The sequence below is a fragment of the Tursiops truncatus genome, chromosome 13 (genome assembly GCF_011762595.2).
Source record: "Tursiops truncatus isolate mTurTru1 chromosome 13, mTurTru1.mat.Y, whole genome shotgun sequence".
In the NCBI taxonomy this organism is placed as follows: Eukaryota; Metazoa; Chordata; class Mammalia; order Artiodactyla; family Delphinidae; genus Tursiops; species Tursiops truncatus.
This window is the reverse complement of record NC_047046.1, coordinates 72,594,908-72,620,922: the sequence shown is the minus strand read 5'-3', so window position 1 is coordinate 72,620,922 and position 26,015 is coordinate 72,594,908. Positions and strand designations below refer to the sequence as shown.

At 48.1% G+C, this 26,015-nt stretch overlaps 1 protein-coding gene across 2 annotated transcripts in view; it reads left to right on the top strand.

The window, feature by feature from the left end:
- The window catches only part of ALPK2 (alpha kinase 2), a 125,524-nt gene that overhangs the window by 64,313 nt on the left and 35,196 nt on the right, over positions 1–26,015 (top strand). For both annotated transcript variants that reach the window (XM_019937127.3, XM_073790778.1), the window contains 4 exons: positions 11,596–14,974; positions 17,839–17,986; positions 22,741–22,868; positions 22,969–23,004. In XM_019937127.3, coding sequence (XP_019792686.2) covers positions 11,596–14,974; positions 17,839–17,986; positions 22,741–22,868; positions 22,969–23,004 — 3,691 coding nt within the window. The remainder of the gene's footprint in view (positions 1–11,595; positions 14,975–17,838; positions 17,987–22,740; positions 22,869–22,968; positions 23,005–26,015) is intronic.

Genomic DNA, 26,015 nt, shown 5'->3' with positions numbered 1-26,015 from the left:
GAGGCAAGACAGAAGGGGGAGAAGTCGTATTCCCCCACCCCCTCCAATTTACGGCCTCCACTGTATTTATAGAGCTGAGCGTAGGGGCAGGGCAGGAGGTAAAGTTGCAAATTCTGTAAGTTCCCCTTTCTGCTGATGCTTGAAAAATTATCTTTCTGAGTCAGCACAGGTATTTTGATACTGCCTTGCGATTTCGGGCCTTTTTTTAAAGTGATGGTTTAAAAACAAGTGCTTTCGCATTTACCATCAAACTGATAGCGTTGGGTGGGAAAATAACCATCATGAAAACTGTTTACCCCTTCATCTTCTAAATTTCTAGTTCAGGGTCTAAATCTGGCAACAAATATATGGGACTCCCCAGTCACTGCCTCTCCATCACAGATGGGAGAGCCTGGGGCTCCGGCACAGATAGGTCCCTCCAAGAACAGTCCGAAGTGGTTGATGCTAATTACGGGGTCTGGAAGGCTGGGCTCTAGAACACCAGCCTTCCGGAGGGTGAAGCCGTGGGTAATTATCAGTCAAGTCCAGTTCACCTGCCTTCACCAATCAAGGTTGTTTTCACTGTTGCTACAAAAGACTTTCATGACTTCCAAGCGGCACTTTTAAAAAACTTTATTTATTTTTGGGTGTGTTGGGTCTTCGTTTCTGCGCGCAGGCTTTCTCTAGTTGCGGGAAGCAGGGGCTACTCTTCGTTGGGTTGCGCGGGATTCTCATTGCAGAGCACAGGCTCTAGGCACACAGGCTTCAGTAGTTGTGGTGCGTGGGCTTCAGTAGTTGTGGCGCACGGGCTTAGCTGCTCCGTGGCATGGGGGATCTTCGCAGACCAGGGCTGGAACCCTGGTCGCCTAGCGTTAGCAGGCGGATTCTTAACCACTGCGCCACCGGGGAAGTCCTCCAAACGGCACGTAGCATAAACAATAAGATGTTTTCCAGGAACTTGGAGGCAGCTGTGTCTAGTTGGAGCTGAGCTGGTTGAGACTGGTTAGGACCACCCACCCTCCAACTGGGCATGCGCGAGTGTCCGCTCAGTGACCTTTTGACGTCAGAGGGCCGAAAACTCCACCCTCAGATCGTGGGAAGAGCCTCCATTTTTGAACGTGGAGAGAACAAGTGTCTCACCCTTTTCTTATTTCCAATCACCTTTCCCCACCCTCCCCGTGCCTCAGACCGCCCTGCTTCAATCTCATAAATACCCTGAGCCCCTGGCCTCCGGCGGGGTAGCTCTGAGGCTTGTTCCGCGGTCTCCTCGCTAGGCTGCCTCGCGGAGAAACTTCCACAAACTGGGGGCTGGGCGTGTATGGCTGCTTGGGCTTTGGGCGAGGGAATTTGGTTCAATAGCAAGAGCGGAGCAGGGGCAAGGGATGGACTCCCCGTTGTACTGAGTTTTATCCTCCGTTGATGGCAGGCTGCGGGGAAGGAGGGCTAGAGGGGAAGCCTGGGGAAAAGTGGGTTGCTGTAGTGCATTGAAAAGCGTCCCCCAAGTTCATATGCACCTGGAACCTCAGAACGTGAGAAAGATTAGATTCCGTGCAGATGTCATTAGTTGAGGTCCAAAGACAAAGATTCTTTTCAGGGGACACCCTGATTCCAGACTCTGGCCTCCAGAACTAAGGGAATGTGTGCTCTGTTAAGTTAACCAGTTTGTACTAATTTATTTCCGAAGTCCTAGGGAAAAGCCCTAGTTACCAACGGTGGGTACAGGGAATTACCAGAAAAAATTCTTGTCTCTCCACTTATGCCTCAATTTTCTTCCAAAGCATCTCGGGACTGGGGGGAGGGGGGTGCCTTGGGGATGACATGGGGATGGTGATTAGAGTTGTACAGAGGAAAGCAAACAGATAAAAAACAGGTGTTTGGCTTTATTTTCATTTAAGCAGGGCAGTAATCTTTAAAGTCAGGCTTTACTGAGTTTTCTAAGTTCCTTTCTTCTTAGAACAGAGTCTTATCTGCACAATCGGAAATCGGGAGTGTGTGAGGGTGTGGACGAGGGGACCCGGCCCTCAGATGCTGGGACAAAAGGGCTGACGGAGTCGGGGCTCATGGGGGCACGTAATCCCAACTCGAGTTCTTCTAACCTCGGGGTTGGGTTAGAACAAACCGAGGGAAACCGTGAGGACGGGAGCTGTTTCCCTGCTTCCCTTCTGGGACACGGGGCCTAGCCAGTCCCCACCCACCTACCAGAGGCAGCTTAGAGAGAACTGTTCTCCACTCATCCCCCAAACCGCTACATGACTGGGGGCTTATGAGGAAGACACGATCAGTGCCAGAGAAAAAGCATGAAGGGAATGCGTTTGCTCACGCGCACACGAAGGCCTATGTGTGAATCTTCACCACAAGTACAAATACCAGCTCAGTATATTTTTGCTTTCTAGCTCCAAATCAGTGAGTCCTAGACATTTTCTTTGTTTTTAAAGTCTTTCCCCCAATAACTTCAGCTTTCCAGAAGCTTCTCCCCCCCCCCCCCCCCCCGGTACGCGGGCCTCTCACTGCTGTGGCCTCTCCCGTTGCGGACGGAGCACAGGCTCCGGACGCGCAGGCTCGGCGGCCATGGCTCACGGGCCCAGCCGCTCCGCGACATGTGGGATCTTCCCGGACCCGGGCACGAACCCGTGTCCCCTGCATCGGGAGGCGGACTCTCAACCACTGCGCCACCAGGTAAGCCCTCCAGAAGCTTCTTGGTGAATCATTCTTTTTCTATCTACAAGGGGAAAGTTGATTTCTGACGGCTCCATCAAAAGAGGTTCCTGAATTTCTAATCTGCACCTGGCCCTCCCCATTCCCACCTTGCCTCTGACTGCCTTCATCTTTAAAGTACAGGTGTTTAAACTTAACCCTTTGGTTGCATGTTGTAAATTCACAACCCTGTTCCCCCCATTTTCAGTGCCTGGTGTCCATGGTACAACCATGCTGATGTCTCCTTTGGGGATTGTATTGGGAACCTCATTTTCTCATAGATGAAATAAGAGACACTTCTTCTCAAAAGAGAACAGGTGGCTTCCATTTCAATCTAAAGATTGAGGCCAACACAGCACCAAGTCATTAGCGGTGAAGAAGAGTTAGTTTAGCGGCAAGTACATATTAACCAAAGCACAGGACCCTCGGGCAGGTTAGCGGGTAGAAGATCAATGTCTCGATAGAATTAGACGAGAACCAGACTCTGAAGGGATGGACAAACCCTCCCTGCCTCTGTCGGCAAAGGGACACGGGACCAAGAACAGACTGGTTGGATGTCCACTCCTTTGACCTATTTTTGAGCACCTACTATGTGCCTTGCACCACGATGAGTAAGACTAACCCTGTCCTCCCCTCATGGATCTCACTGTCCAGGGAACTTTGCTTCTCCTGTTGAAGAAGCTGTCTCTGATTCTAATCGGGTAACTGTTACAGCCGGCTGGGTAACTGCCGGCTGCCCTCCTAGAACTGTGCTCTTTTGGGGGATATTTTCTGTTTAACCAGAAGCCTAACCTAAGGACCTGTAGCTGTCCTGCTGCTTACTTGAAGTACATGGCCTATAAGGGACTCTTCAAGCCCCAGTCCTACATTTTTTCATTTTTGGTAATGGCCGTCCAGGACAGGCAACCTGCTCTATGCTCATGTTCAGCTGTTCCAAGTGCCAAGTAGCATCACCCCTGTACACTTTGAAGCCTCGCTGAATAGGCAAGTAGTATAGTAACCATGACAAGTATTTCCTGTTTCTAAAGTTTACAAGAACTGGCGCTGTACCATGTATTATTGTCAGGGTAGTACGGTAACTGCTACTAGGTTTTGGTTTTGCTCACACATTCTAGAAACTGTAAAGGGAGACGGATTTTTGCGAATGTTCTTCTGGAACCTAAGGTTTAACACCACCCCTCCCCCGCCCCTCCTTGTTACCTAGTCCGAAATCTGCAGAGAAGTTTGGTCTGTGGGAATAATGCCACAGCTGGGTATGTTCCTAGCTCAGAACCCGCAGCTGGGATTCCCTCCGTGGCCTCAGGGGCCTGGAGGAGGGAATCAAGGGGCTCAAGCGGGTCTGGAAGCTCCTGATTCTTTGAAAGACTGTGGGGAAAACGAGACTTTCTGGGTGAACGAAGCCATAACTTTTCTCAACGCCAGAAAGGATTTAGCACATTTAGAGGCTGCCGGCTGCTGGTCTTCCCTCGTGTGGCCGTGACGGTTTTCATTGCCATGTACTAGGTCTGTGGGCCTCTAGAACGCTGCAGGATCAATTCAGGGCCCATATGCGGACACAGTGCAGCCCACTCAAAAGATGGGGCACTTAGTACATAGAGGAGAGACGAGCTAGGAATCGGGGAGCGTTCTCCAGCCCACTCTGTCTCTTTCCTGATCCTCCCTGGGGCCGCCACTGGCTTGTCCTGAATCACTCTACATATGTGTCCTTTCCCCTAACAACCCTCATAGGTAGTCGAGGTAGATCTAGAAGCCTTAGGAGTTAAAAGCTGCTCTAAGTGGAAGGTGAGGTTTAAGCCTCACTTCAATGTTTGTATTGTTTCCATGGCAGCAGGTCATAGAACACCAAAGCTAGCGAGGGCCAAGAGGTACTCTCCAACCCTCATTTTACTGTGGAAGAAACAGCCTCAGATCCAGTGACTTCACCAAAGCCATTTCCCATGAGGCAGTGCATCCAGGATAAACACCTGGCTTTTCTGAGGCCCCCTGCTCCATCCATCACCCTGCTCCACTTGCCTTTCACCTCGTCATCCAAGTGCCAGTCTGTTTGGGACATAGCAAGAAACACGAAGAGTGCTCAGAAATGCATGGTGGTATTCAAGAAAAATCATTAGCCTTCCCAATTCCACTTTTCTTATGTTGGCATAGCTCCTAGTTGCATATGTGGAAATCAAGGCTCTCCTCTCATCGCCCAGCAAACTCTCAGATGCAGGAAAACAAAGATGCCCATATGGGAGAGGAAGACAGTTGCTTTTGTGGACCACTGTACTTGGGAGTTTACCATGAAATGGTCTTATGTGTTAGAATAGCTGGTATTTCTCTTTAACATTACACAACCCTAAGTCCCAAAGTCATACATGTCTATACCATTTTGCAAACATTAACCGTATTAACGCCTGTAAAGCGCTTAGAGCAGTGCCTGCTGGGTGTTAAGGGCTACACAGGGCTTGGTGATTATCACTAGTAGTGGTGCTGAGACTTACATCACCTGAGAGGCACAAAAACACAAGCTTCTGGCTTGGGCTCTGGGACTCTGGCTCACCATGTTACCAGGCAAAGATTGCGCTGGTGCACGGAGCCCCTTAGCTCTAGGAAATGGTGTTCATCATGGAAACCCAGTCCTCTCCCAAGAAATCAAATTGGTGTTTTACAAACTCTTTCTTTCCCAGGAAATCAGGCAGGATTATAACCCCAGCCGGCTGAAGATTTCATGCCTCCCAGGAGGGTCTTGAATGAAGAAGGGTTGGTCAAGTGAGGAGGGGGTTTCAGGGTTTGGGGATTTTTTTTTTTTTTTTTGGCTGTGCCACGCTGCTTGTGGGATCTTAGTTCCCCAACCAGGGATCGAACCCGTGCCCTCGGCAGTGAAAGCGCAGAGTCCTAACCGCTGGACTGCCAGGGAATTCCCAGGATTGGGGACTTTAGACGTGTGTCCACTTTGTGTTCTTTTAACATTCAAAGCCTTCAGTGAAGCTCCTTTCTGGGCATCCCAGCAACTCCTAAAAATAAACTCAAGTTCTTGAAATGTTCTAGTTTGCCTTTAAGCTTTCCTTGGCTGGAGACCAGGCTATTTTCAGTTTCCCAGCCCCAGGTGGTATGGATTTGCTCTATCGAATGACAAATGACGCTGTGCCCCATAGTGAGGGCTCAGCAGACACTTAGGAAAGGTTAGCCAGTGGGCGAGGCTGCAGCCAGCCCAGGCTGGCTGGGGAGTGGGGGAACTCCCATTTAAAGATTCCTGGAACCCCAGGGGGAGACTGATGTATAGATAACCATTGAGGGACATGGTGCTATTTGCATCGAGTCCAGATAAGGAACATCTAAAAAGAAACAGGAGTTAAATTGTCCCACGGGAGGACATGGCAGTCTATGGCAGGACTGCCCAGCTGAAGCCAGGAGCTGACGGGCTTACCTCTCCTGGCTCTGGGCGGTTGAATGTGGCCTTTAGAACCATGGCCTCTCCTTTGATCCATCTTTTCACATTTCCCCATCCTCCCACTGCCCACCTTCTACTTCACGTTCACCTTGCCCCAGGCCCTATCGATCCCTTGTCATTTTGACCAGCTCCCCAGCACTCTGTCCAGGAGCCACACCCGGTGCCCTTTGTGACACTGTCCTTCACGCTGATCCCTGCCTGTCGAAGGGCTCCAGGTGAATCTCATGTGCCCTTTCCTTCACCCTTCAGCCATATCCTTCCCTCTAGCATCCAGTAGGAAAGCTTTTAGATGCTGTTAACAGAATAACCAACTACCAGCGGCCTCAAACATGGACTTTTGTTGTTCCCTTCACAAGAAGTCTAGGGGTAGAAGGCCCTCGGTGTTGATCCAGTGGCTTGAGGATACCTACCAGCTCCCAAGTCCATCCTTTCTGCTCCACCAGCTGTAGTGGGCTTTTCATTCTCGTGCTGGTTGCCTTGTGACTGCAAGTTGATTGCTGCAGCACCAGGCATCACAAGTTCGTCACAGGAAGCAGGAAGGGGTTAGGCAAGGTACCTACCGTGTCTGTGCCTTCTATATAAGGAAAGCAAAGCTTCTCCGGAAGCTCCCTAGTGGAATTCCCCTTACATCATTAGCCAGAACTGACTAATGGCTATGCAGGAGGCTGCGAGCATACGTGGTTTTCCAACCTCCTCTGGTTGGAGGTGGCAAGGGAGGAGGGGGTCGAGGATCAGCAACGTCTGCCACACCTGCGCGCTCTCATCAGTAGAGAGGTCTCCTGAGACCGCACTGGACTGTCCGAGAATTATCTAAGAACTGATACCTAAGAGAGCACCCTCTGCTTTTTGCACTGCAGGGATTTTTTTTTTTTTTTTTTTTTTTTTTTTTGCGGTACGCGGGCCTCTCACTGCTGTGGCCTCTCCCATTGTGGAGCACAGGCTCCGGACGCGCAGGCTCAGCAGCCATGGCTCACGGGCCCAGCCGCTCCGCGGCATGTGGGATCTTCCCGGACCGGGGCACGAACCCGTGTCCCCTGCATCGGCACGCGGACCCTCAACCACTGCACCACCAGGGAAGCCCACGACTGCTTCTTTATCAGCTTCCTCACTAGCTCTGAGGGCAGGACTTGTTATTCTTTGCTGAATTTTTTTAGAACCTTAGCACATAGTAAGGACTCTATTACTGAGTGAATAAACATGAATGAGTACCAGCAGCGGGAGGGGTAGACCAAAGAGTAACACTTCCAAACCTGGTTTTGAAAGCAGCGTGAAGCTTGAAACTTAACTCTGCTTGCACAACCGTCTCCAACCCCTCCTCTATCCAACATGCCTGATTTTACAACCACATTGTTTCCATCTGTTAGCCTTTCCAAGAAATTCTGCCCCTAATTGTGTCTCCAGTGGATCCCATGGAAGGTGTGTTGTCTCTTCACCCACCCCATGATGTGCAGGGTTATCTTCATCATTAGAGAGAGTGTCCTGGATGCCACGAAGTGCATGACACTAATTTCAGTGACTAACAATAGAAGGTGGTATGAGATAAGATCCCTCTTCTCAGATGGCTTATAATCCAGCTGAAGAGACAAGATGTGTGTGGGGGGGAAGATAAACAGCAGTTCTTGACAAGTTGTGCTAATGGCCAAATGGATGGAATTTAACAAACAGTCCTGCTCCAGGAGTAAAAGGAAGGTCACCACTGATTCCTTCTCTTCCACCTGATGGATAAGATCCCTGCAGTGCGGGGCTCACAGAACAAGGGAAACAAATGTCAGCGAGTGCCAGGCACTCGACAGGATAGTGCTGACGTGCGTGTGGTTAGCCTTAGAGGAAGAGACGGAGGGTCAGAGAGGCTAAAGAGGTTACATGGAGGGCTTCCCTGGTGGCGCAGTGGTTGAAAGTCCGCCTGCCGATGGAGGGGACACGGGTTCGTGCCCCGGTCCAGGGGGATCCCACATGCCGCGGAGCGGCTGGGCCCGTGAGCCGTGGCCGCTGAGCCTGCGCGTCCGGAGCCTGTGCTCCACAATGGGAGAGGCCACAACACTGAGAGGCCCGCATACTGCAAAAAAAAAGAAAAAAAAAAAAACAAAAAGAGGTTACATGGGGTCACGAATGCAATACGTGATTAAGCTGAAGCCCAGGCGGCCAGTCCTGAGTCCACACACCACGATGGGTTTCCGACAAGAGCCCTAAACTCTCCTCCCCCTCACCTGAATAAGGATAATTTTCCTACATAACAAAAGCACCTGAGTCTCACCACTCACTCCGTGATGAGAATAGCTGAGCAGCAGGAGAATCGTTTGCTGGAGTTCTTTCATAATGACTTAACTAAGAGATCTCCCGCTGAAAGAAAGGTCTGACTCATTTGAAAGGTGTGAGCCTGTGGTTTCCCTTTCTCTGAGTTGGCCTCCGAGGAGGCTGCCCTTGGAACCAATGCTGTGAGCCTCAGCAAGTATGCACTGGACTGTGAAAAGCTCTGCTTTGAGAACGTCCATTGGTTACGATCACATTTTATGGAGTTTCACAGCAGCAGTGAACCGATTTGTATGGCTGCGTGCTTGAACCTAACTTCCAAAAGGCCAGCAGTCTTCTATGTTCACTGATGCTTCTCCAGTCCTTAGAACAGCTTGGTATATAGTAGGTGCTCAGTAAATACTCAAGTGGATGAATTTTACATGGTCAAGGATTCGCCATATTTCTTTATGTGTGGAGCTTCACCAGGCTATTTTAAAGTAGGATTTTAGTTTAAAAGGTAGAGAGGGGAGGAATCAGTCTACCTTAGTAGGAGCAGGACTCTCCTGTAAGTCAAGGCATGATACACCATGGTTATGATATATCCCAATGACCAAACCACCCTAATCAAAGCTTACTTCTCCTGTGTTTCATCCTCTCCAGGTGTATCAGCCTACAACTCTGATACGCTAGTTAGCAATAATGGGTGGGTAGCGTCCCAGTTAGTAACACAGTGGCTTTTTGACTGGAGCCCTTTGGAAAAAATTGTCCAGTACCTGGCAGAGAATTCTACACGTGGCAGCTAGTCCTTAAATGTCGGGCACTGATGTTGTGATGATGACAAGATCTTAAAGGGCTGACGGAAGCTCAGGCAGGGAGGAAGGCTCAGGAGAGGGTCCTGGTGTTTTTGATCAGATAATCTCCCTACACCTCTCAAATCATGACCAGGAAGCTACCCATGCTTTCTATGCTTTTATGATTTTTTTTTGCGGTATGCGGGCCTCTCACTGTTGTGGCCTCTCCCGTTGCGGAGCACAGGCTCCGGACGCACAGGCTCCGGACGCGCAGGCTCAGTGGCCATGGCCCACGGGCCCAGCCGCTCCGCGGCACGAACCCATGTCTCCTGCATCGGCTGGCGGACTCTCAACCACTGCGCCACCAGGGAAGCCCTATGCTTTCTATGCTTTTAATAGTTCAGTAGATTTGTGCTATAGCTCAAAAAAACAAAACAAAAAACCCAAATTAGCAAACGAAAAGAACATTCTCTACACGTTATAGATGTTCAGGTATAGAGGGGAAACCATGAACACATTAAAGTCCTGGACACTTAAAAAAACAAAAACAAAACTTATTTACCAGATATTTCTTTTCCCTCTTCCATTTTCATATGATGGAAAAAAATATATAGAGTTCCTTTAGAAACACAGGATGTGAACCAGTAGTGCTCTGCTTGTGGCTAGAAGTCTCTTAAAAGAGAGTTGTCCCGAAGACAGAAGCAGATGAAAGCTCAAACCCTTTCAAATTTAGAGGTTTAATGGGTGAAGTTGAGTAGATCTGACTCATGCGTGGTGTTCATTCATTTACTGATTCTTTCAAGAAGTGTTTATGGAGCCCCTGCTAGGTGCCAACCACTGTACTGGGCCTTAAACAGCCTAGAATGGGAGCTCCCTGCAGATGGGCATTTTGCCTGTATTGTATCCCATCCCCTGGGATACTGTCTAGCACGTTTGAGGTATTCAGTAAATATTTGAATTGATGAATGGTCCTAGCACTCATGGAATTTATAGCACAGGAAACTAAATTTCTTATTCAGCACTTTTATGTCAACCAGATGAGTTAAATGAACATCAGGGTACCTTGCAGGAGAAAAGGAGACGTGAATCGTTGGCTGCAGGCAGCCTTGGGGAGTGTGGAAAACAGGAGTGGTACACTGTTGTCCTGTTTCCTACTGACGGTGTGTAAAGGGATTGACTGATTTTCACACGTGATTGATGGGAATAAGCATCAGGACCCTGGAGCTACGTGTATTTCAGCTCTACGTTGTCGTGCGCTGGGGGAGAGACTCTCCTCCCCTCTGTAAGCCCAGTCATCGATTCCCGATTCCCGCGCATTTGAACGGGGCTGCTTCAAAGCAGGAGTCCTGGGGGCAAAGAAGGAGGTGCTTGCCCCAGATTAGCGAGTCCCTTCTCCTTGGCTGGGCATAATTCTGATATGTTTCGAAATAATCAATGAGCTAAAAGTTTCAAGAGGCAAGAATTTAGACTGAGTTTACTTCTTTGAACAATACCCAGTGTCGCAGGACAGTCAGATATAGTACCATGATGGGTTCACTCCTCGGAAAGTGAGATTTATTCTGTCCTCCCCCTTTCCTCACTTTCTCTTCCCCTGTCTGTATATCTCTTCCCCAAAACCCAAGAAGTCCTGAACCCCCTACGTCTTGTGGATATGGTTTGCCTGCCGCAGGGCATCTGTCTTAAAGTGGGTGAGGCACGTCAAGATTTTATAACCTTCCTGGGGCGGAAATGATTGGCAGTGCTGAAGGCCAATCACAACTCCATTACTTCATTAGAGGTGGGTTCAAAAGACATGCCTCTTTAGTAATTAACCCGCAAGATGGCCGCCTCGGGGGACAAAGTGTGCTCATTGCTGCTTTACAAGCACTGCATTTTTTTTTTTTTTGCGGTACGCGGGCCTCTCACTGTTGTGGCCTCTCCCGTTGCGGAGCACAGGCTCCGGACGCGCAGGCTCAGCGGCCATGGCTCACGGGCCCAGCCGCTCCGCGGCATGTGGGATCTTCCCGGACCGGGGCACGAACCCGTGTCCCCTGCATCGGCAGGCGGGCTCTCAACCACTGCGCCACCAGGGAAGCCCAGCACTGCATATTTTGTTATGGTTATGTGAAATTTCCTTTTGAAAAGATTCACAAGCTCTTGTGACGGTCAAAGAAGTTAACATGTAATTTAACGTGTAATTCCATCTTTTTTTCCTGCGAGATGGGCAAGAAGTCATTACATGATTGTCAGGAGGCCTTTTGCTTTTAATGGGGAATTTGACCAAGACCCCCTGGAACATACAGTTGCTTAAACTTTTCTTCAGGATGTCTCTAATAGCTAGAGTTTGGGGATTCGTGTTTAGATCTCAATCATTCCTTCTCATTGTCTGAGATTATAGTCATCAAGGATTAACACTCTTGGGATTGCAGTTATGCCCTGTTGTGGGATCTCCCAGGAACAATTCTACTAATATCACTTTTCATCTTCTAGGTGCAAATTCAGGAAACAGTCAGGGAGCAAATCTCTCTCAGCCGAATGCCAGCTTTCTCAGAGCCTACTGGGGAGGAGTCCGCATTTACTATGACCACAATAGATTCCTTCTCCAATTTAGGAGGCATCGACACAAAAAATGCGTCATTGGCCCAACACCTGGAGGTAGAAAGGTGTACCCAAGGCCCACGGCACGAAGACAACCAAGATGGAGAAGACAGCACACCTGGATGTCCCTGGGGAGACCTAGGGTGTGAGCTGAGCATCCCAGAAGCCAATAGTGAAAATATGCCCCGCTGTGAGCCGTCGGCGCGTCTCCCCCAGGAGAACAGCGCTGACCCCGGAGAGCCCCGGGCTCCCTCTCTTGCTTCCCCTGAATTTGTACGTACCGTCCCCACCTTGGAAACTGCGTGTGCTGGGCCAAGAGACAGAGTAACAGCGTGTGTGCTAGGCCGTCCTGAAGCAGGTGACCAAGAAGCGTGTGATACTGTGAGCTCTCCTGTTGGAGCCCCAGCTGGTAAATATTTGCCTCAAGAAATTTGCTCCGTGGACTTCGAGCTGGCAGGTCAAAGCAAAGCATCTGATCTGTGTTCTTCTGATGACAAGGCACTGGATATTCTTTCTCAGACACAAGGTTCTGAGCCTGCACAGTCTACATACGGAAGCAGCAATGAGAGAACCTCTGCAGTGTTCCCTCTTTTTATCAGTGCTCTCATCTGGAACATTTCACAGAAAGCCAGTAAAGGTGCCACTGGGGAAAATCTCTGCAAGGTGGAGGGTTCCACCTCCATGTTGGCCTCCATGGTAAAGGCTGGTCAGGGGGGGCTGAGCCCCAGTCACTCAGGTGGGCTCGAGGAAAGACAGCCTCTGTCTTCTGAGAATGACTCTTTGGAATGGTCTAAAGAAGGTGGTGACGAGAGCTCTAGCTCCAGTGCCCCGGTCACTGCAGACACACCAGCCAGTCATAGTTCAACAGCGAAGTTTCCTCAGGAGAAGCCAACAACATTAATTGCTAATCTTGAGTGTTTTGAGGTGACTGGGGAGAGTGGGGACACATCCACTGTTACCATTGCCACCAAAGGCCAACCACCCAAATACCTCCCTGTTTCAGTTGCTGGGAACAGCCATGTAGGTGGCCCTGATGAGAGCTCAACTCGGGCACCAGATGACAATTTTTCTCAACTTCCTTCCAACGCACAATTGGGTCATATTTTAAATGGTTCTACAACTGCATCTTCAAAAGGGCTAGCGTGCGTGGCTCCCAGTGGACCAGGAATCCACGCCCACGTTCCTCAGCTCCCAGAGGGAGAGGATTTCTGTAGCAATTCCCTTCTTCAGATTGATAACCAGTCTGGAAAGAACCAGAACGTGGGCAGAGCAGACACCAGGAGCCTTGAAGAGAATTTCCAAGAAAAAGGAAGTGAAACAACACAGAGTGTCCAGCAGGGTTCTCTTGACGAAAATTTCCAAGAAAGCTTGCCCATGACGTCTGCTGTACCAGGGGAAATAAACCTGGTACTCTCGGACCACTCATCGGCCAACTCCAGGGAGGGAAGGGAACAGAGCTCGGGCTTGGGGACTCGTGTGCCCATGGTGGCTGAATCTATAACGGAAGATGATAGCCAGGCTCTGAGTAATGTTCCGTCTCCCTCTAATACCCTTCTGGGGGAGCCTAAAGAGAGCGGTCCAGGATATTGGGAAGCAGGTAAACGAGTGAAGATTATAACTCTAGAGGCTTCCATTTCAGAAACCTGGCCACCAAGACAACTGACAGATTCTAAGTGCAAGGAGTCAGAACCTGGTCTCATCCCTGGTAGGGTCTGGGCTGTATCTGACGTTCTAAAGACTGATGCTGCCGTGCCTGAACTGGACCCCTCTGAGACAGCATCAGCCTGCAGTCCTCAGGCTGAGTCCGGCTCAGCAATTGCTAATAACGGAGAAATCCACAAAGGTGAAGACCTAGCTGGCCATGCAAACTGGAGTTGTCTTTCCTCCCAGTGTTTGAGCCAACCCAGACTCCTGGAGTCCTCTGTGGACCCTGTAGATGAAAAAGAATTATGTGTCACAGACTTGCTATCAGAGGCTTCCAGAACTGGAAGGAAACAGAAGGAAAATGTTAAGAGTGTAAGTCAAAACCAAGAGGAAAGCCAACTCAAGATGGATCGCCCTTCCTTCTTTAAACAGTTCCTGACCTGCCCTGAAATCTTAGAGTCCTCTGTGGATCCCACTGATGAAACAAGTGTGGAGTGGGCCAGGGTGGAAACACCAGAGCCTTCTGAATCCACGCTGGGGGCCGTCAGAGTGGAGAGTAAATTGAATGATGGAAACTTGGGCCAGAGAGTAGAGGTCCAACCATCCATCTTTCAAGTTCCGTGCCCCCAGCAAAGTGGGGAAGCCATTCCAAGAGAAAACACCGTCAGCCGAGACCAAGGGCACAGTGGGGGAGAGGGGGCGAGACAAAGCCAACGTGACGGAGCGAAGGGGGACGTACGGTCTGCCATTTTGCCTGTCCCGGGTCCTGTCAAAGGCGGGGAAACGACTCCAACGGGACGCAGCAGAAGCCAAATACGAGAAGGCAGTGAGAGGCGCTTAGCGGAGGCTGAACAAAGTAAAAATAACAAAGCAGAATTCGTTTCCCCCACTTTACCTCTTTCTAGCGGTCTTGCAAGAATGACTCCCGCCTCTGGAGTTGATACTCACGGCTCCACAAGTCAAAGTCATGACCTCCCTGAGAACGATTTAGTGGAGCCCAGAAACCATCAATGTGCGTTTTCTGACTTAAAGGAAAGGGGAGCTATTGAGAGTGAGTGTGGGAAACATGTGCCCCCTTCTAGTGGTCTCACTTGGGGGCTTTTTACTTCATCTCTTGAGGAAAGCATCACAGGCTTTTCAAGAAGCCACAAAATTGAGGAACATAAAATAGAGGAGCCCCCAGTTGGGGAAACCAAACCCACAAGCACATCTGGCTCCCCAGCAGCAACACTCATGTCCAGAGAATGTGCATCAAAGAAAGTTCCTAAGATGCTGCAGGACCCCTGCCAGCAGGGCTCCACCCTTGGCCGTGGGAAAATGTCAAGGGAGGAGAAGGTCCTCCCTGTGGTGGCCCAAGCTGGCTGCCTCCCCAGGGTCCCTCCAGCAGTGACTGGGTCAGAGGAGGTCAAGGGGAAGCAAGAAACCTCAGGGAGTGGACACATAGCTGAGGGAGTAAAGAAGAAAATTCTGTCCAGGGTGGCCACCCTGAGGCTGAGATTGGAAGAGAAAGAAAACGCCAGAAAGAACTCGATCTTTCTTAAAAAGAGTCCTGAACTCGAAACATCGGTATCACGCACAGATGAGAAAAAAGACTCCAAAAGACCACCTTGCAAAAGCGAAGGGACAGGTGAGGCTGTGTTGCTTCCTATCATTGTTAACGTTTGGGTTTGTTGACCTGATGTCAAGTCCGTGTGTCCTCCTGAGCCCTTGCAGTTAAGGTGCGTGTCCACTGGGAGGCGTCGGATGCTATGGCTGTGACCAGTGGCCTGGCATGTAGGCCCTTGGGTCTCAAACTTGAGCGGCCTCAGGATCCCCTAGAGGACTTGTTAAGACAGGTTGCTGGGCGCAACCCCAGAGTTCCTGATTCCGGAGAAAGTGCATTTCTAACGAGTTCTTGGGTGATGTGCTGGGAGGACCACTGATATAGGCTGCCTTGTAGGTATGCTTAACTGAGGGAGCGTGATTACTACGCCTTTCTGTTTAATTATCCTTCAAAAAAATCTTTAAAAGAAACAGAAGCATTAATCAGTGTAGCTAATTAGTGTAATTAAATAGACAGAAAAACATTTAGGTACAGTCCAGCAGTCTCCTTTTAATCTTTTTTTTTTTTTTCATTTGAAGTGGCTGATTGGATGTTGGGTTTTCTTCCAAATTTGAGTATAAAGTTTCTTTCCAACTTGCCCTCCCCTTTGAGCCGGAAGTCCCCCCCGGGTCTCTGTTCCAGGTTTCAGACCACTTGAGGCTCAGAGCCCCGGTAACTGCAGTCAATTCTGCTTCGCCTGGGGAACCGAGTCAATGCCAAACTCCGTCCCATCACCCAGATTTCAGCCTCTTCTTCCTGAGCTCTTTCCCTTCCCATGAAACCTGGCAGAAGTCAGAAGAGATTGCAGCCAGGTAACGTGCCTGCCTGAGCTGGAGCAGAGCGCTGCGGCCCTCCTTAACCCCGGGGGAGAGGCTTTTCCTCTTACCCCAGTGCTTACTGTGTTCCCAGACCTCAGCAAACGGGCCCACAGCCCCTGCTGCTGAAAAGATCAAACACGAAACTGCTTTCCGAGTTTTAAAACATATTTAGAGAGAACGAAACCATGTTTTCAAGAGATCTCAAGTGGTTTCAGCCCAGAGGAAAAAAATCTTAATTTGGAATTCTTGTCTGTTTCCGTGGGAGAAAGGACCATCCAGGTGCCGTTGGAGGATTTGATCTCCGGAGCTGCCTCTCCAGGCATGAAGGGCTGCGGCCACAGGGAGCACAGCCTTCTAGGGGTGGGGTGGGGAGGAGTTAGGCGTGTGTGTGTGTTGGGATGTTAGGGATGACTTGGATAACTCTGAAAGAAATAGAACTTGAGTAAACTTTTTTTCCACATTCAAAGCTTAGTACAAGCAAAGCTTTATAGTCACAGGGGACTTCTCTATCCTTTGCCCTCAACACTTGGGCAAAATATACACCGCAGAGAAACCTAGCTTCCCTCTCGAGCCTCATTTTAGCTCCCTCTGTTTTGTTTTGTTTTTTCCCTCCATCCCACACGGACAGGTGACCTTTCCCAAAGCCCTGAGGCCTCCTGACCAAGCCAGCTTCCTATCCTAGACCCTCATTTAGCTCTGCCCATTTTATGCCTTTCCCTGAATTCCCCTCCCCCAGTTTTGTCTTCAGAACTTACAACGGGTTGTGGACAGGGTTGGCAGCCTTAGGAACTCTTAGGTGTCAGCAAATCACCCAGGAAGGGCCCTTGAGGAAATATGTCCCAGGTGGGGCAGTGGGCTTGGTCAAGACTCTAGAGAAAGAGCTTGACACCGTGGGCCAGAGCACCTAGCACCGGTAGCTAGGTAGGGCCAGATGAAGTGAAATGAGTTTTGCCGGCAGTAAGGACTTGGTATATTTAATCTTTCTCCCATAATGTTGTTAGTACCCTGAGCTACTCTCTAATGCAAGCATTTGTTACCCAAGCGCCCCATTATTACTTCCTGGGAAGAAAACAAGCTTGTCAATACGCACTGATATCCAAGCCAAGTCTGTTGCCAAGAGACGGGAGGCACATTTAACACATGAACGATTTCACAGTAGTGGCATCTGAGGCAGCAGAGCCCACAAAGCATCGGTATTGATGACTTTGGGCTTGCCTGTGGATTCTATAACATTTTGTTACCAAAGCTGTGTAATTTTGAAACTCAGTGTGAAATAGACCAACACCACGTTTCCAGTAACCTCTACCTGCCAAATTATTCTGACCACCTGGCTGTGTCAGCCATCCTCCTCTTGTCTAGGCTGCCGCCCAGTGGCTGCCCTGAGTAATTACACGTTTACCTGGTGTGCCACCCTCTCGTCCCTTATTTAAAAAGAGCTCAGCCTAACCCCTGGGAATTGTGTATTGCTCCTATTTCATTCAAGGAGACAGTTCTCTTTCGCTAATGAAATTGATCTCCTAATGGATTGCAGTGATGTCCGATATCTTTCTGCAAAGATAACTGTGATCAAGGGGAGAGATGGATGAATATTCTTCAGCAAAGGACTTACTGTTGTTGCCTTTTACACCTGGGGGCTTAGCCACATCACTCGGCTAGTCCAGATTTTATTCCACTTCCTAACCCCCAGCTTTACTTTTGACCTGGATCATCTGGTAGTCATCTAAAAGCATCTTTATTTGGCCCAGGTCCTATAGACTCGGTATCTACAACCCCCATCCCTCCCGTCAATTTTTTTAAAGTTTCAAGTTCTGTTTCACTTCGTGCATTGCAGACCTCACTCAGGAATTTTAAGTGATGAAAAGTGGGAGTTTCCTGTTACTGACTTGTTCATTTTCTATCTGTTGAGGAAAGTACCGTCTCCCCTCAGACACCAGATTCCCTCACCCACCAAACGGAGGGTAATGATTATTATCCCTGTCTCTTGGGATTGTAGTGAGAATTAAATGTGATAAAATGGGAAAGTCTCTTGCCCACCCTAAGGCTCTCTGCAATTCTTATAAGAACACTGACCTACAAGTTTCTTGTTTCCAGCTCCAGTATTACTGAAAAAGATCCAGGCTGAGATGTTCCCCGACCACTCTGGAAATGTTAAATTAAGCTGCCAGTTTGCAGAGATTCATGAAGATTCTACTATCTGGTGGATGAAAGATTCAAAGTCGATAGCCCAAGTGCAGAGAAGGTGCGATATCCACCCCCACCCCCACCCCCCGGTTACTTTTCACAGTTGGTTGTTTATTTCACAACATGGTTCTAAAGGAAAATAGTAAATTATAGGAAGTAAAAAGAAGATTGAAGCAGAAACTCCACACCCAAAGTATCCAAGAAGAGTAAGTAACAAAAGGACAGATACCTGGACAGGGAGGACGGTGAAGCGTTCTTGCCTTGCCTTGGCTACCATCACGTTTGGTGGCCTTAGGAAGGCACAAACCTTTCATCACATTTTTTAAAATCAGGGGAACCTGTCCAATCATCTTCTAGTCTGAGGTCCTGTGGTCCCAAGATTAAAGAGCTCTCTTTTATATGCCCGTGCATTTTGCTGTTCTCACAAATTCCCATTAACCTAACAAAAAGCTAAGAAGGTAAATCAAAAGGAAAAAACAATCCGTGAGGTTACAGAAAAGTGGCATCTACCCAGGGTGGTAAGCTGCCCTCTCTAAGATGGGAAAACCAGTTTATATCTGGGGCCATAGGTTAGAGGAGCTGAAGGGGAGGAGAGGAGAGATGACTGAGCATCATTGCCAAGGATACCCCGTGTGGAATGAACCTTCCTCAAGAGGCTTTTCCAGCAATAAATGCTTGCTCGAGTGAACTGGCGAATCAAGCTTTGTCTTTTGCACCTGAGGAGGTGTGACTCATTCTAGAAACAGATGTCCTGGTTTGATGGAAACCAGCCTAACTCAGACAATTCTCAGAAGCTCCTTTCTGCCAGAGGAGGTCCTAGTACAGCTCCCTGAGTCACGGGAGGTGTTCTTAACCCACTAATCTTATCACAGATAGGCTGAAAAAGTGAGAGAAATCAGTTTCCTGTAAAATTAAATCAAATGTCTGCTTGGAACACATCTGGCAGTTGTTCCAAACGCAACGATGGGAGACTTGAGCTGTAGTTTCATGTCTGTAACATCACGCCAGAAATCCAACTAGTTATCTAGTTATCATCTCCTATAACTATGATTGTAATAAAGCTGCTTTACCTAAAAGGCCAGCATTACCCTGCTTGTCTTATGCAAGGCTTAAGAATCACAATGAAGAATAAATGGCTTGATTTTTTAAAAAATCAAGGTGGTTCCCTAGAGCTTTATTTAAAAAAAAAGTGCTAATTATTCATTTAAAGTACTTTCCGTAGCCGTCAGCCAAGAAAATGAACTAGCGTTTTTTGCTCTTGATCTAAGCTGAAAATTGGCACTTGAATCTTTCAGGTCCCTTTTCCATCTGAGGTGTCTTTAGAACCTAGCCTCCCTCTAGAAAGCGTGTGACCTCAGTAGGCACGCCGTCTACTAATGACACGTGGCCCAGGCCTTTAAGTTCTTGGGGAGGTTGGCTTCATTCTTCTGGGTAACACTGTCTGGCTTAGGCGCACCCATGTGCCCTCCCTGTGCTACCACTGGAGATTTGGGAGTCATAACTCCTTTGATATTAAGTCATTTATATTTCAGGTGGATTTTCAAACGTTATCAAATTTTCACCCCTAATTCCGGTTGCATGTTTCCTTTTTTTTTTTTTTTTTTTTTTTTTTTTTTGCGGTACGTGGGCCTCTCACCGCTGCGGCCTCTCCCGTTGCGGAGCACAGGCTCCAGACGCGCAGGCTCAGCGGCCATGGCTCACGGGCCCAGCCGCTCCGCGGCATGTGGGATCCTCCCGGACCGGGGCACGAACCCGTGTCCCCTGCATCGGCAGGCGGACTCTCAACCACTGCGCCACCAGGGAAGCCCTGCATGTTTCCTTTACATGTCCCTCCAAGAAATCTCTCACTGCCTTGTCAAGATATAGTTATCAAAAAGTTGATCTGTCAGACAAATGTAACAGGAACATGTGACAAAGATCTTCCTTCTCTAACTCATTAAATAATGAGTAAGATGGGAAAGCTGTTAAAGGAACATCTGAGGAATGGATTTATAAGTTAATCTGGCAAAAGAATGCTGGAATGTTTGCAAATGGATACGAAACTTGTTAATGTTCAACAGGTAATAAACCTTGGGAGTTAACTTTTGTAGGTTTCTGTCCAGGAGAAGTTATAACTGGGTGGGTTCTATTGGGTTGACCAAAAAGTTCGTTCGGGTTTTTCTGTAACATCTTACAAAGATGTTTAAAGAGTAGATAGCAAAGTCCGACAGAGGAGCATCTGCTATAACTAACTTCTCCTTGGGTGAGCCCATTAACCAGTGACACACAAAGGACACTCAATCATCCTTTCGCCTTTGTCCCCAGGTTTAGGATACTTTTCCTTAATAGGCTAAATTTTGGAAATTAGGTGTCAGGACACGTGCTTGTGGCTAGGACAAGGTGAATGTTCTCTGAGGAAACCAAGAAGAAAGTGGTAGCTTGTGCAATGGCTCCAAGAAGATCTCAAGCTGGCACCCTTCACTGCTACCTTGACCATCAGCACCTCCTTGGTAACCAGGAACCCCTTCTCCACTCTGGGGAGAGAGGTGCTTGGGAGTGGCCTGGGCGTTAGAAAGGGCCACTGTCCCCATGGAGTGGATTGGCTGAAAGCTGAGCACAGATCACATCATTGCTGCCGGACAAGCAGGGAAGGAAGAGCTGACTGCCATCAGAGGCAGGTTCTCCTTGGTTGGCCGTTGGGAGGACGTCTCCACCCAGGTTGGAAGGTGGGCACTGGGTGCTGGCAGTCCTCACCCCTGCTCCCTGGGGCTGCTGATGGATTCTGGGCTCTTCTGAGAAGCCCCCAGTTTAGATGCCCTTCCCCTCCGGCCGATTGAGTTCTTGGCTGTGTTAACTCTGGTCACACTTGGAGCTTCTTTTGCTTGCACTTGTCTCCCCAGCTACGCTCCACTCCCGTTTGGCCCTTTGTGCATTTGGCCGTTCCTCCCCCTAAAAGCAAAAACCTGTGTCCCTTACAGGGTAAAAGAATATGAAACCGAGATTTCCCCCTATTGATTCAAAAAGGTGCAAGACCACTTCTTTTCACTTCTCACAGTTTATATGGGTATTTTCTGTGTGTCTATCTCCTCCCAGACTGGAAGACCCTCACGGGTGAAGACTGTGCCTTTTTCCCCATCACCAGATCCCCCGGTACTGGGCACACAGCAGCTGACCCCCGCTGATGGCTCATGGCCACTCCCCAGACTAGACCCCTCAGTCAGGCTTCACGTGCCAGGTGTCAGTTGCTACTCATGCACACCCAGGAGGGGATCTTGCTCTTTCCTCTTTCCCAGACGAGGAAACTGAGGGCGAGAGACCAGAGCTCAGCTCAGGATTTGAATCCAGGTCTTTGTGACTCCTCAGCTGCCCCTCATAGAAGAAGGCCTCTGTGGGCCAAGACAGAAAAAGGCCACCGAGATTCTGTGCCAAGCGTCAGGACTTCTTGGCCGGAAGGAACTTGTCACGGGACCATTCTAGTTCAGCCGCCAGCCTCGACTGCCCCTTTCAGGGACACAAGCGCTGTGCTGATCAACAGGCCACTAGAGGAGGATACGGCACGCCCCCCGCCCCTCCCCCCGGTGACTTAGTATTTGGCAGCCTGTCCAGGAAGTCTTCCCCTTATAACTGGGCTTGTTCACATCCACTTTCAACCATACATTCAGGATGTGCTTGGAGGAAGTATTATGATTTAGTGGACTGTGTTTTAAGCCACGGGTCCATTCCAGAAGAGGCATGTGTACATCGGAGGCTTGAAGTCTACTGAAAAGCTGAACGATAACGAAGACTTCTGTTGGCTCTGCCAACTGAGATGAATGGATTTTGCTGTTGAATTGTGAAATGAACCAAAACGTACACTGCGCACACGTGACCTTGGTGAACGTCTAACAAAATTCACCGTATAGAACAAAACTAGAATACTATTTGAGTATTTTTTTGGCTGCAAAGTAAATTTTCTGTTTGAGACTTTGGAACAAAGATTGTGGCTTTAACTCTAATCTCAATCATCCCCGATTTGAGGGCAGGGATCACACATCACTCGGAGGCAGCTTATCACAGTCAAGAGGAGGGTTCCAGAGTCAGGTTATCTGGTTTAAGTCCTGAGTCTACTCTCATCAGCTGTGTGACCCTAGGCCCCTTGCTTAATCTCACTGTGCCTCTGTTTCCTCTTCTGTGAACTGCGGACAGTAATAGTATTTGTTAGATTGCTCCAAGGATGGCATGGAATAGTCCTTAAAGTGATGGGCACAATGCCTGACACATACCAAGTGCTCAGTACACATGAGCCATGACCGTCATCACTGTCACCACCACGTTTTTCTGTTTAGAGCACAGTCCTGGAACGTGAGATTGGGTGGGCAGATGGATGGATGGTCTTTGCGAGGGGAGCACACTATTAAAGTCTCCAGCCCATGAGTCCTTATATACAACAAAGACCCCCTTTCTGTTGTCTCTACTGTGTCTGGGTTTGGAACTTTCAGGTTTCCTTTGAGCCCAGGACACCTGGATTAGTAACACAACTGAGAAACTCCGAGCAGAAATGTTAACGAAAGCCCCCAGAATTCACATTTTCCATTCTCTGCTCTACTAATGGCAGTCAAACCTCCCAGGTGTTTCCGTGCATTCATATTGCATAATGAAGTGAGGGTGTGAAGCAAAACCACGCCGATCGTCTCCTACAAATAAGTTAGCTTTAACAGCTGATCCCAATCTTGTCTTTCAGCCAGCCCGTTGGCTGACCTCATGAGGGCAGGGAAGCGTTCGTTTCTTTCTCCTGTTAGAAAAGTGCAACTTCAGAATGATGATGCGTGCCCACGTTCATGTCCCCCACTGCAGAGCAGGAGACAGCTCCACTGTGTCCTTGGCCATCCTTCAAGCCAGTCAGAAGGACCAGGGCCTCTATTCCTGCTGTATCAAGAACGGTTACGGGAAAGTGGCTACGGAATTTCACCTCACCACAGAAGGTAAACCTCAGCTTTGCCGTTTCCAGTGAAAACCACTAGCCCCTACCAGTTCAGAATGCTGATTTGTACTGAAGGCGTTCTCTTCTCTGTCATCTTCCAGTTCTCAAACAACTTTCAAGTCACCCAGATGTTAAAGGTAAGCTAACCTGAGCTGGACGTCAGAGGAAACGGGTGCATCCTAAAGCATGAAATATAGGCAATGGTAGAAGCAACCTTCCCGTCGACTCTTTGAACCAAGTAGGAGAGAGCTCAGGAATGCCTGGGAAACGAATCCATAAGCTATTTCAACCTGACTACAGGGCCTGTGATGAGTGCGTTAGGCCCCAGAGGTCCAGAAGTGAATTATTAAAGAGATCAGACTGTGCAGTTGGGACCGTGTTGGCAGGGGGCGGGGGGCACTTTGGGGTTAGGCTTTCTCTGTGGAGCAGCAGACTTGCATCCAGCCCATCTGCACGGGGTTTCTCAGCCTCTGGCACGTACACAGCATGTTTGTTTGTTTGTTTTATGGGTTTCCTTTTCTCCACATTCTCACCAACACCTGTTATCTCTTATCTTTGTTTTTGAATTTTTTTTTATACAGCAGGTTCTTATTAGTCATCAGTTTTATACACGTCCATGTATACATGTCAATCCCAATCTCCCAATTCATCCCACACCCTCACCCCCGCCCTCTCTCCCCCCTTGGTGTCCCTGCGTTTGTTCTCTACGTCACACGGCATGTTTTGTTTCTCCAGCTGTTTTAGTTTTCAGTTCGACTAGCTGAGCAGATTCCCAGAGTCAGGTGTCTAGGAGAATAAGTGCATTCGTTTGCATCCTAGTGGAAATGGGAGATGGATTTTTGTGCTTTCCTTTGGCACTTGTGCACTCCTGGTGTAGCAACGAGCTACCAGCTGCCCTTGAACGTTCAGGCTGCCTCTGGGCCACCCACTGAGTCCATGCTGGTCATGTATTTCCTCTTGGGGAAAATTATCCGTCCCCAGCACACGAGCCCATCTGCACCCAGTGATCTGCTGCCAAACTTTTAACAACCTGCCAGGGGGTTGGGGAGGCCCTGATTTGTACAGTTTTCCAGTTTCTGTGGTGCAGATACTCTCATCATGGCCAAGTTTAAACTGCTAGCGTACACTGTATGTGCTGATTTTCTTTTAAGGCAAATAAAAACCCTGAAACCTCTGTGAAAACAAGACAGTACAGATCAAGATGCAGTAACGTCTAGTAATTAAAGGCGAGGAGCTGGGATCTCGACTTAGAAATGGTCTAGCAAATGCTGTGATATTTATCCAAAACAACAGACTTAAATACCAACTTCTCACAAACATTCAAATGTTACATGTCTTTAGTGTGTCATGTACTTGTGTAATTTAAAATCCCTCCCTATATGTCCCCATCCCCCCAAGAATCTAAATATGCAAAAGAATGTCCTTTCTTATATCAAAAACCAAAATGACCTTCAGAAGAAAGGTTTCTCTGTTTCATCAGCTGCTTAGCATCACTTGGCATCCCATCCCAGATTCTTGCTCTGACCCAGTTAATTTAGGTTTGCAGAGACTCGTTTCTCAAGGCTTTACCAGTTAGGAATGAGACCCCAGTGAGGATGAGGTACTGGTCACCGCTATTGTAGCCCTGTGACTCTCACCATTGGGTTGGGGTCTAGACCCTGAAGACATCACCTTCTGCCAGCTGCTTCTCCATGAGACTGTGGGTCCAGTTTCAATGGCTCACTGGGCTGGGGAGGCCATACCTTCCTCTGCCTTTCCAGGTACCTTCAGATGAAGAAGTTTCAAATGACTGCTTTATCACCTTTCTTATCTGGAGGAATCTCTCACTAGATATTTTATTTAAATCTCTAGAGGAGGGACATATAACATTTTACAAATTGATCACTAACTAAAAGTCTAATAAAAGCCCCAAATGAATGATTCAAATAAAGCACAACTTAATGGTGGCACGCGCGGCTTTCAAAGAAAAATTCTAAGATGTATTTTTCTTACATTGTTTTATCCTGGTTAAGTGGACATTTCTGGAAATTATGGACAGGATTATCGAGGATGGTGGAGTGCATGCATGTCGTGTATTTTTTCTTAGGGAAAATTACTCCTCTCCACACATACACCCATCCCTATACAGTACGGCACTAAAAATGTTCCTTTCTATTACTAAGCAGAGAGTCTGGAACAACTTTTGTCTTTAGTTAATTAAATTTGAATTTTAAAATACACAAACTTTTAACTTTCAAGAACAATTGAATTTTAGAAACTTTGGGACTTTTGAAGGAAAACAATGTGGTAAATATAGCTCAGATTCACTGGGCTCTGGTGTACATACATAAAGCATTTCCTGTATCCTTTCAGAGGTCTTGGGGGCAAAATTGTTCATCAATCATGTAACTAGAATTAAGATTTGGGTTGTATAAGTAGCATTCCCTCTCCATTTCATTACCTAATTCTAAAATTTAACTTCAACTCTACTCTTCTCTATAACTTTCTCGTTCTATTACTTAGCTCTTTCACAGATTTCATCCTATCTCCTTTAAAATTTATGTGGGAAAATGTCCCATTTACCTACCTGCTTTCCTGTTCCTCTGCCCCCATTCTCTCTAAACCCCAAATAGGTTAGTCTTCAGGGGCACTCTGCTAGCCCTTGTGAAAGAGTTGCCTTGGAGCAACTCTCTGAATACTCTTTCACCGACACTTTCACCTCCTTTTTCTATTTGAAAATCCCCTACCTGCCTCCTTTCTTTCTGACAATAACTAGGTCTAGACACTAATCAATACCCTTTAAGAACAGTCTGTTCCCTTATACTTTTAACTAATCCCATTGGTCATAGGCTGCCCTTAAAACATACGATTGGAAAATATTTTTCAAAGAGAAAAATATTTTGCTAAATATTCTAAATAGAAAGGTGACGTGGGATTTTCACACAACCAGATCGATGATGTCTATCTCAGAAAGATGAGTTTTCATCGACTTTTGAGGAGTGGAAGGTGGCTTTTTTACAATCTAAACAATCTTATTTCATTGAAAGCCATCTTATTTTCTTCTCTCAGCCAATCAGAAGTCTGACTTGGTCATCTCTAGTGTAAAACGCAACGTTCTGATCGAATTGATTGTCATCTGAAACACATGCAGAATCAACTCAAACAGCTG